This window comes from Diabrotica virgifera, chromosome 9 (assembly GCF_917563875.1).
Source record: "Diabrotica virgifera virgifera chromosome 9, PGI_DIABVI_V3a".
Lineage (NCBI taxonomy): Eukaryota > Metazoa > Arthropoda > Insecta > Coleoptera > Chrysomelidae > Diabrotica > Diabrotica virgifera.
Window position 1 is genome coordinate 72,220,789 of NC_065451.1, and position 12,359 is coordinate 72,233,147.

The following is a 12,359-nucleotide window of genomic DNA, read 5'->3' on the forward strand; positions in this document are numbered from 1 at the left end:
CATAAATCGTCAATATAACACAAAAAAAATAATAATGAAGTAAACAGAAAAAATTAATTGCAAAATTTAAAATTTTAAATAAATTGCAAATTGCATAGTCTACCTTGTAACTAATCGGGCAAAAAGTTAGGCAGCTGCATATGCCACCCAAACATAGATAAAAAATATACTACTCGTACAAAGGGTACTTACAGTAACTTCTTAGTTATTGATTAAGAAATTCTTCTACTGAATAATATGGTCTTTCAGATAGGTAGGCTTTTGTCATTTTACGGAATTTGGAGAAAGATGTTGCAGCTTTACAGGGAGATGGTTGTACAGTTTTTTGCAGAATATAATATGGATTTCTTTACTAACTCAGAGGTTGGAGTCGGTAAATAGACGTCAAAGGTAGAATTTCTCATGAAGTAGTTATGATTCGGTCTTGCTGGAAAGACATGTAGATGTTTACGAATTAAGCAAACAGTTTCTAAAATATATAAAGAAGGAAGAGTTAAAATTCTGTGATCTTTGAAGTAGCTTCTACAATGTGTTATTCTTCTGAGGCCAAACATATATCGTATTGCTCTTTTTTATAATTTGAAAATAACATCGGATTGGGCAGCTGTACCAGAACCCCAAAAAGGAAGACCATATCGAAGATGTGACTCGAACAAAGACAATATGTCATTTTGGAAGATGCTAAATTGAGTTCCTTCGAAACAGATCTTATAGCATAGCAAGCTTAAGATAATTTCTTCCTTAACAAATCGATATGAAGGGACCATTTAAGGTTGCTGTCTAAAAAAATTCCGAGAAATTTTACAGAATCAACGGTACTAATCTGGCTGTTATTAAGTGGTAAGGGTTGAAGAGCTCCTTTATAAGATAATGCCACTGTTTTATCTACGTTAAACGAGAGCAAATTAGAGTCCGACCAGGTTTTTATTATAAGTAGATCAGAAGTTATAGTGGCATTAAGAGTAGCAATATTAGAGTTGCTCCAAGTGATGCTGGTATCATCAGTAAAAAGAAATATTTTTCCATCGATTTTTAAACTAGTGATGTCATTAATAAAGATAAGTAAAAGTAGAGGACCCAGTACTGAACCTTGAGGTACCCCACATACAATGTTTTTGAGAGTAGAGTCTATATCATTTGCTCTAACGAATTGTTTCCTATCATCCAAGTAAGATTGGAACCAATTCAAAGAGATACCTCGAATTCCGTAGAAATTTAGTTTTTTTATCAAAATGTCGTGATTTACACAATCAAAAGCTTTGGCGTAGTAACAAAAAACGGTGGCAGTGTGAAGATTATTGTTGAGTGCTTGGTAAACGTCATGTAGTACAGAAAACATGGCATCAGTGGTACATTTATTATTTAAAAAGCCGAACTGATTTTGTGATAACATGTTGTTTTCAACTAGAAAGGACATAAGTCGAGCTTTTATGAGTCTCTCAATAATTTTGGAGAGTACCGGTAACAGTGCAGTAGGTCTATAATTGCAAGTATTAGATTTTTCACCACCCTTATGAAGAGGAATAATGATGGCTGTCTTTAGGCACTCTGGAAATTTGCCTTTCTCAAAAGAATCATTAATAAGTGAGATGAGGACTTCTAAGACATTTTCTGGGAGATTAGAAAAAATTTTTATCGATAGACCCTCAGTACTACAGGAAGATTTGCTTTTGATACTACTGATTGTTTGGATAAGTTCAGCTATATCAACTGGCTTTATAAAGAATGAATTCGAGACCTTTCTTGAACTAGGGAGATAGGAAATGGGATCTTGTTGTGGCAAAATAGTTGATGTAATGTTTTTACTCACATTAGCAAAGTATTCATTTAGATTTTTCGGGTCTGGAAGAGAAAATGTTTGAGAAGTGTGGGTTTTATTTCGAAGATCGTTTATTATGGACCAAGTTTCTTTTGCAATATTTTTAGTGCTTCCCAGGCGGTTTTGATAGTACACTTTTTTAGCTGATTTTAGAAGTTTAACCCTTAACTGGTCCGGTACTGTATCAGTAGCGTAACTGGTCCGGCGTCGTCTGCGAAACTACTGTTTTCAAGAAAGCAAAACAACACTCAAAATTAATTTTTTTATTAAGAATAAATGCTACAAACATACACTGATATATCTATATAAAAGTGAACGTATTAGATTTGCGCGTTATTTGGGTTAAGAAAAAAATATTAAAATAAAACTGAAATCCGTACAAATATTTGTGAAGAAGTACATGATTTCGTAAAGTAAATAAAAAAGATATAAAAAACAACATGAAAAAAAATGTATCGCCAGGATAAATGTTCAAACTGCAAACTAAACAAAAAACTAGGTAAAACAAAAATCGATAAAAAATATGTGTTTCCAGCATCAGTTAAACTTTACCAATTTTATATGCAATTTTTACATAGGTAGTGGTTTTGTTAATCCCAAAAAACAGGCTTTTTGCAACGCAAGCACAGGTATTTTGTCATCCTGCGCTTTCTACTCGGACATAAACTATAATTTTTGCGTTTTTCTAAAATAAGAACATCCGTCTGATTGTCCTCTTGTTCTTTTTGAACAAGAAAAAAGTAACACAAACGGTCCGGCGTCGTCTGAGAAACTACCCTCGACCTAATTGTTGGGACAACTTTTTAGGAACTGAGAGAAACTTGTCTCAAATACACCCACTTGTCAATCACCAATAGTTTAAGGATTAGATATAACGACTTGCCTGTGGGAGGTGCCAATTTGCAATAAAAAATAATTAAAAATATTGAATCGTCTGTCAGACGACGCCGGACCAGTTAAGGGTTAAGATAGGTTGCCCTGTAATTGGTGATATAATCAGTGACAGAGACGTTGGTTGTAAATTTCTTGATATAGAGCAGTGACCTCATATTTTTGGCTGATATTCGTATACCTTTGGTAGTCCAGGGTTTATGATGTTTAGGCTTAATTTTAATTAGAGGAAATGCTTTATTGAAGATACATACAAGCTTATCCAAAAAATCACGGAAATTATAATCCACGTCCAAAGAAGAAAATTGCCACTCAGAGTTTAAGCATAAATTTTGGAATTTACGAAAGTTCCGGGTGGAAAAAATCCTGCCTAAACGTCGGGTTTTTAAGGAGGTTTTGCTGAAGATATATAATATTAAAATTCGTATAAACTGCTTCGTGATCAGAGAGACCAGCATTAAGAATTGTAGAGCGGACATCAAGGGGTGAGAAGTCTGAGACAATATAATCGATTATGGTAGATGAAGTTTTAGTAATCCTTGTAGGAGAATCAACGTGCTTTGTTAGACCATACGATTCAAATATATTGACTAAGGATATTCGAGCAGCACAAGCAGCAGGATAATCAATATTGAAGTCTCCGCATAAAATTTTTCTGCTTTTATGTGGCAGGTAATCTAACAAATTTAGCAGGTTCTGAAAAAATAGTTCCACGGAATAGACAGGTGATTTATAAATGCAAATAATATAAAGATTAAGATTCTTATTGTAAACTAAGGAAAACTCAAAGTGGGCTTCATTTAACAGAAAGTTTTGTTACCAAAGAAAAATCATTATTTCTGGATAAAATCAGGGTGTCCCCGTGCGCTGAGCTTGGACGATCATACCTAGCAATTGTGATGTATTTTTCTACAAAAAAGGCTCGTTGACTTCAAGCCAGTGCTCTGTAACAGCCACTACCGGGGGAAAACCTAATTCCTCCAGAAACAAAAACAATTCATCCGTTTTGTATCTTATAGAACGAATATTAATCAGAACCATGCTAAAGTTGTTATTACTAATATTATAATTTGAGGATTCTAGTCCTTCAGAACACGTCGTGATGTTTAAAAATTTCGTTTTGGAGAGAGAGCTGAATAGTAATTTCGGTGCATTCCCGTGATTTTTGTAAATGGATAAATCTTTCAGAAGTTAGAAAGGACCTAAAAGCAGCAAGATCAGCTTCCACCTCATCTGGACCAATTCCATAGACTTCGTTAAATTCTAGAAGAATTTTTCGCAGATCTTCGGTCTTGGTGGGAAGCCCTTCGGAAGCCAAAAACAGTTTAACGCTTGTGTTGGTAAATCCTTCATAAAACACTGACGAAGGTTGGTCGTGTAGAAATGCAAGATGAAGTTTAATGGCTTTTAAGATATCTGGTTCCCTTAATCTTGCTAGAAGATATCGAATATTAGAGTTATTGGTTAATCTAACTCTTGGTGGAGTCAAAGGATCCAGATTTATAGATGGTTCTAGAGTATCTTTTTTAATAAAATTAATCTGCGAATGGAAAGGATTCGTAGTTTTGCAAATTTCGATTGCCTGCTTGTCTGAACATATGTTTGTGATCTGTACTTCATCTTTGCTGTTGCATAAACTGGTAGTTGGATTTACCAGGCTAACAGAACTTCTGATATTCTTCTGATTCTTATGTCTCAGTCGAAAGCGATGGTTCGGAATATGCAGATTCAATGGACCATTTAATATTTACACCAGGTGGCCAAATATCCTTATTAAATAATAAGTTGATAGATGATCTAGATTTATAGCAATTTTAAATGAAGAACCAGCTGCCGTGTCGGCATTTTTAACGAAGGCGTAACATTTTATATATTCTTTGATACCTAGCTTCTCTTTAATATAGTGTACCACTTGTATAGGGGTGTATATTGGGGTTAAGTTACTAATAACCACAAAGTGACATTTATCTTCTGTGTTTTTTGACTTTTGCTCTGGACTTACTTCGCAACGTTGATGCTCTTCAGTTTGGGTACTTGTGGTGGCATAAAATGTTTTTTTGTTCAATACCTCTTTTTTCGTTGGGATGGTAGATAGATTTTTAGAAATATTGCTAATTCGATTTGATATTTCACTCATATTTGATGAGAGTCTTTCTAATCCCAGCTTAATCTCCGTAGAAGTTGAGTCTTGGATTTGAACCTTTATAGTCTCATCTGAACCGCCGTAAAAAATTGACGATACATTGAAAATATCATGTTCCATCTGCCTTATAGATTTTAAAACCTTTTCAGGGTTCAGCAGGTTATTTATTCTATGGATCTCGTCAATTTTTTTAATAAGATAGTCCAGTTTGTCTTATCGTCATTTTTAGTTAACAAATCGTAAGTCTCAATAAAAACAGGCAGATTATCAGAAAGTTTTTTATTGACTTGTGTTAAGGCTTCAAAATTTTCTAGAGGTATTTGATTTTTAGATAGATTAGTTATTTTTTCATTTAAATATCTTAAGCTAGGTGAGTCACATAGTTAACAAAAAAGTTTTAGATGGGAAAATTTTTGTTCTATTAAGGCTTTTGTGGTGGATTTATTTAAACCAGTACATCGCATACAGAAAGAACGATGACAATCTCCATTACATTTCAGATTATTTAATTTATCCGAATCTGAAAAATGTGAAAGACATTCCTCACAGCTGTAGGTCATGTTCAAACTTATATTGCAACAATAAACAAGGTCGACGTAAGTAAGCAAAAGTAAAATGACTTACTACTAGTAATTCACAACACTCCAAAAAGAACCAAAACAATAACAAAACATATAAACACAACAACTAGCCGTTGACGCGTTGCAAATCAAAACACAACCTCACGCTACCACATTCAACTAACTAATGAACTCGGTAATGGCGCTGAACTTAAGTTGAACTCCGAATCAGCAAGTGGGCCTTAGTGTCCTATGTTCCATGACACATTTAATATTTATGTTTAAAAAATATATTAAATGCATTCTAAATAAACAACTATACAACGATTTCATCTGACAATATCGCAAAACCTCTGATTTCGTGCACAATGCATTTTAAACGAATATTTACTATTTGCACCCACTTACTCACTTGAAGTTCCCTCTCCTTGATTTGCTACCTGATTAACCTTCGCCGTTTTAGGTATTTCTGTACAATTGTTCTGGCCCCTCTAACGAACACGTTTGTAAAATAACTCGATTATTCTGTAAGTTCTCATTTTTGTTTGTTGGAATATTTTACTGTCAATTTATTATTTATTTGATTTCTAAAATTGTATTTTATTTTACAGGTATGATGGATATCGCCCTAATCACCGCAAACGCCAACCAACTAAGGTATATGGTAGAATACAATCAACACAGTTCCACGTTTTATGTTAACGTCATCCTGATTTGTCTCTCATTAGTGTTGCAACTTGCTATTGGCATCATTTTGATATACAAAGCGTGGTTTTACATGCAAGGGAAATCAAAGTCTCTCGCTGCTAAGAAATTAAATATTTACGTAACTGCTGGAGTGTTTACGATTACCATTATTAACGTGTTTATTGCCAGTTTTACTGTAACTGGACCTGCTCCAACGGAAAAGGAAGAGAAGAGTAGATAGACAATAATATGTTTGAATTAATTGAAATCTTGAATCTCTGAAATGTTATGTCAAAAAGGACAGTGTGTTTAAGTTTTCTCAAAAATTTTTAAAGCAAAATAGAGTAAATTTTAATATATTTTTACATTTGATCAATAAAATATTTTGTTTTTAGAATAAACATAATGTGTGGATTTTCTTTCTCTTTAAAAACCTCTATATAACAGTATTATTTCAATAAGATACTTCACTACATGCTTAATCTTGAAACGATATTAAAAGTACGCAGGAAAAAAGGATATAACTTTCCATATTCAGATGGATTCGATACATGCAAGAATATTGTTTCAAACATTATTTGTTCCATATTGTTGACCCGCCTCAAAGATCAGTAAATCACTGTAGGAATATCAAGTTGTCATTAGTCCTATCATGGTCTAAAATCCGATATAAGGACGATTTTCACCGATATGTTTAATAACAGTTATTTACGTACCAAGTCAGTAGTGCATATAAAATTTTATCTCCAACCATAACAAAATTAATAAATACTTATATTTTCTTTAAATTTATTGTACAAAACCGTACAAATATATAAATAACAAACTGAAAATGCGAGCATTATCATAGCGAAAACTTTGTTTATTTACGTATTTTAATTCCAAATATGGAAAATTGCTATTATGAAAAGTTGTTTAGAATTAATAATTATGTTTTAATGTACAATTTTATCATTCTAATTTAAATGTTATGAACTATAAAGGCACTTTACTCTTGATCGAAATTCATATTTTTTATATACCTCGTATAAAATTAATAAAATTTTATACAGTATATCCGTGTAAGTTGTATCCATTTGGAAAACATTTTTATTATTAATTTTACGAAAAAAAGTTATTCTCTATGAAAAGCTCTACATGGTCCAAAACCTAAGATTTAACCATCAAATATCAAATTTTTTGAATATTATACGAGGTGTGTCAAAAAGTTCGAATTTCACTCAAGAGTAAAGTAGCTTTATTTTTCACAATATTGAAAATTGCTATTATGAAAAGTTGTTTGGAATTAATAACTGTATTCTAGTATGAAATTACATCCTTCTAATTGAATTTTTTTTTGAAAAATTATGGATAACTAACATTAATTTCAGTTATTTTAATTCAGATAACTCTTTTATTATTAATTTTACGAAAAAAAGTGATTCTTAATAGAAAGTTCTGCATGGTCTAAAATCTGAAATACAACCGTCTTTTGTCAAATTTTATCAATTTTATACGAGGTATGTCAAAAAATATGAATTTCGCTCAAGAGTAAAATACGTTTATTTTTCACAATATCGAAAATTGTTATTATGAAAAGTTATTTAGAATTAAAAACTATGTTTCAGTATGTAATTACATCCTTCTTATTTAAATATTCTGAACTATAAAGGTACTTTACTTTTGATCTAAATTTATCTTGTTTGACATACCTCGTATAAAATTGATAAAATTTGATATAATATGGTTGTATTGTACGTTTTAGACCATCCAGAACTTTTTATTAAGAATCACTTTTTTTCGTAAAATTAATAATAAAAGAGTTATCAGAATTAAAATAACTGAAAAAATAATGAGTTTTCCATAATTAAAAAAAAATTCAATTAGAAGGATGTAATTGCATATTAGAATATAGTTTTTAATTCCAAACAACTTTTCATAATAGCAATTTCCAATATTACGAAAAATAAAGCTACTTTACTCTTGAGTGAAATTCAAACTTTTTGACATACCTCGTATAATATTCAAAAAATTTTATATTTGATGGTTAAATCTTAGGTTTTGGACCATGCAGAGCTATTTATAAAGAATAACTTTTTTTCGTAAAATTAATAATAAAAAAGTTTTCCATATGGATACAACTTACAGGGACATACTGTATATGATCATAAATCTTAGAGCATGAAGAGCTTTTTATGAAGAATAACTTTTCCTCGTCAAATTAAAAATAAAAGAGTTATAAATGAAAATGTTGTTGATATCCATAATTTGAGAAAAATCTTCAAATATTTTTTTCCATTAGAAGGATGTAATTGCACATATCAGACCATAATTATTTATTCCAAACAATATTATTTCATATAGTCGGCTAAACTCAGACACAACTGGCTAGTGATTTTAGTCAATAATTTTGCCAATTTGGCAAAAAAAAACATAATTACTAAATACTTAGTTAATAAGTACTAAATAATTAGTAATCTTGCCAATTTTGGCAAAATTGGCAAAAAACAAAAAAATTATCTACTAAAATCACTAGCCAGTAGTGTCGAGTTTAGCGAACCGACTATAATAACAATTTTTATTTCATAACGAATGGAACAGTTCATTTATCATTAAAGGGGAGACCGTATACTCGTATAAACCTTTTTAAAGCTGTTAATAAATTATTGCTTTTAAAATATACTCAAATTGTATTTTTGAACATCTTACTTATTTTATATAATAATTAAATTCACTATCAAATGTCATTGATATTTTATTAATACTTAAAAATTTAGTTTGACATTCACGAAGTGTCAAACTCAAATGTAAATAACCTATGCTTTGCTTAACAAATCGAGATTAAAAAAACTAGCCTACTTACTAGCAACGATTTCAGCTGAGGTGTAGTGTGTCGGCAGAAAATAAATGGATTGTGACGTCACATTTTAAACTTTGAGGTCGATTATCTCGAAGACAGATTTGGATTCAGAAGAAAGAACTACAAACAATCCATTGATAAATCTGATCTGAGTATTGCAGGAGCGGCAACGCAATAACACACACACTCTTGCGAATTTATAAACGAAAAGTTTTCGTTGAAAATTTCATATGACAGTGATGACAGATCACTTTTGCATGATGGCCGCTTTCGATTTTTTATCGATAGTTATTAACATTAAATAATTACTAAATCGGTAGTTTTGATTTATTTTATATGAATATTATTAGGAAACACTACAGAATTTCAAGTGCCTAATTGAATTAGGAAATGAGGAAGAATAAGTAGCCATACTACGAAATAAAAGCAAACCGAAAGACGTAAAGAATGAGAAAATATGGATCACAAAAAGAGAGCAACAGAAAGCAAAGCCTTAAGAGATATAAGCAGAGAGATGAGGGAAAAAGGGAAAAAACTGGCATATAATATGGGAAATGGGAAATAATAAGATTACAGTAGACGCAAGGGAATGAAGATGGAGCCAGAAAAAAAAGGTAATGGAATTAGCGACTCAAAAACAAACTAATACAGTCACACGGAAAAAACGATATAGGGAGCATGCTAGAAACAGGGAGAGAAGATATTGTAAGTGAAGAGGACACTGACAAAAAGTGTATAGATTTAAGTAGTTATAAGATTAGAAATAGGAACATAAAAATATTAATTATTGTAATAGTCATATGATTGGTGGTGGGAATAATAATGTTAGAAATAGTATTAAAAATCAAAAGAAAAAGAAACAAAAAAGAAAACATAAAATAATGAAAATATGCACCTGGAATATAAGAACAATGTTAACTGCAGGAAAATGGACGAGACAGCAGGAGAACTGAAAAGATACGGAATAAACGTAGCTGCCGTACAAGAGATCAGATGGAAAGGAAGCGGTGCATTTGAAAACAAAAATCTTAGCCTCAGATATTTAGGGAGAGAAAGACAAGGGCAATATGGAGCAGCATTTATGATACTCGGAGATGTAGGGCAAAAATACTACAATTTCGACCGATAAGTAACATACTTGAGCATAGAAGCAAAACCAAGCAATATGTGACTTCTAAACATATATGCGCGAAGGGAATGCGAACAGAGAAGAAAAAGAAAATTGATAGGTTGATATAGAGGAAAAAATAGAAAATATACCTAAAGATGCCACGATCATGGTGCTGGGAGACTGCAATGCCCAAATAGGAAAAGAACAATACACAGAAATTGTAGCAGGAAGATATACAATACATGAAAGGAAAAATGAAAATGGGCAACGATTATACAACCTAGCAAACAAGAACAGATATGGCCATAAGTAGTACAAAGTTCCCACATTCTGACAAATACAAAACAACATGGATATCACTAGATCAGCTAACTAAATTTCAGATAGACCATATTTTGATAAACACGCGGAGACAATCATCAATTAAGGACGTAAGATCCTACAGAGGAGCCTGTGCTGACTCAGATCATATCATGGTAACAGCAAAAATAAAACAAAAAACGTGAAGGAGTAAAAATAAAATCAAACAAATGAAATGGGACAATAAAGAACTAAAAGAAGAGCAAGTAAGAAGAAAATATCAGGAAGAAGTGGAAAAATATCTAATAATGGATGACAATCAAGAATGTGTTGATGTGAAATGGGAGTAGAGCTGCATCAAAGACGCCATACATAAATCAGCAGAAAAAAACAATTGGCAAAAAGAAGGAGTAGAAGAAAAAATAATGGTACAATATCGAATGTCAAAAAATTATGGAAAAAAGTGGAAGCGGGGTGGAAGTGGAAGTGAAATGAGGGCAAAAAAATACAAAATTTATACCTTAAATTATACTATTTTCTTCTTCTCGATGTGCCTATCCGTGACGAATGTTGGCGATCATCATGGCAATCTTCACTTTATCTGCAGCAACGCGGAAAAGCTTCACAGATGTTGTGTAGAACCAGGTTTTGTGCAGGATTCATTCTTCGTAGCCTCAGCGGTAGTTCCCGAGGTACTTTAAAAACGCTCTCTCGTAGCCGAGGCAACGCCGAATGGCTACCTGTTAAACCAGACCCTCCTCTGTCACCCAGCGCTCCGAAAGCGGAATGGCCGCTGCAAGGTCGACATCGCTTCCGAAGCACTTTACTTTCATTTATCCACAGACTGTAAGCAAGGATGCCCTTCTTTTTCCCGTTTCCCCCTTTCTTGGTCTCAAAGTTGGGTTTTGGTTTGTATGTTTTTTTAGAGTTTCTTTACCACAATCTGTCTCATACAATCTAACTCACCAATTCGCCTCTAATCAAAACTTCTTATTCCCTCTACCTCTATTTACAATATATTTCCCTCTCACTCATATCGTTGGTACAGCTATTTTTCCTCCTCTTCTTTCTTCTTGATCACTACACGGATATAGTTGTGTATTGTGTATGCTAGTACAACCAAATTTATTTTCAGTCGTTCTCTCAATCATTTCTCGCACTGTCACAAAATTAACATCTGTCTCTCTTTCCATTCTGTTCCTTTCTATTATCCATCTGTTGCACTCTAGCATAGTATGTGTAACTGTGTCCGGGTGTCCGCAGTATAGACATTCATCAGTGTCAGCCTTTCCAAACCTAGAGAGGTAGGCTCTAAAACACCCGTGTCCTGTGAGCACCTGCGTCACAGGAAATAATCCAGTCGTCTGTGACCACAGTCCATCCAATCCTTCAAGTTAGGTAGCAGAATTTTTGTCCACTGTGCCACATGCTCCGTGTTGTTCCATTCTTCCTGCCATCTTTCAATTGACCTTTCTCAATCTCTCGGCATTCTCATCTTTCTCAATCTTTCAATCTCTCAGCTTCTGGATGTCCTGCATTATATATGTTAAAGTTTGTTATTTTAAACTGAGCCCTGTTAGATAAGTGTGATTCTGAAATCAACAAAATAACGAATTTGTTCATATTACAGAAGTATTCAATCTCATATTTATGTTTGATTATTCTATTTGCGTTCCATTGTGCTATTCTTAAAAGTCGTGTCAACATTTTCTAGAAATAAGTTTTCCTCTAATTTGTCGGATTTCGTGCGTTAGCAGTGATATTGTTTTTTGTTGTTCTTCTATAGTTTTTTGCAGACTGGAGATTATGTTGAGAAGGTAGCTGTTATTGGACTCATTGTTATTGTTTGACAGATTTTGTACATTTTGTTCGGTGATTTGGAAGAAGGTATGTCTTCCCCTTGTTACTTCATCGTTACTTAATTGAAATGCTTGTTGGGTAGGAGCTTGTGTTGTTATCTGTGTTGATAGATTATTGCTTTGTTGGTAAGAAATTTCATTTTTCTGAGG

The 12,359-nt window shown here is 32.7% G+C and overlaps 1 protein-coding gene across 1 annotated transcript in view; it reads left to right on the forward strand.

The window, feature by feature from the left end:
• The window catches only part of LOC114337183 (ABC transporter F family member 4-like), a 356,953-nt gene extending 350,439 nt beyond the window's left edge, over positions 1-6,514 (forward strand). The window contains exon 3 of the mRNA XM_028287585.2: positions 6,025-6,514. Within this exon, the coding sequence (XP_028143386.1) occupies positions 6,025-6,341 (317 nt within the window). The 3' untranslated portion in view covers positions 6,342-6,514. The remainder of the gene's footprint in view (positions 1-6,024) is intronic.
• Positions 6,515-12,359: the final 5,845 nt, after the last annotated feature.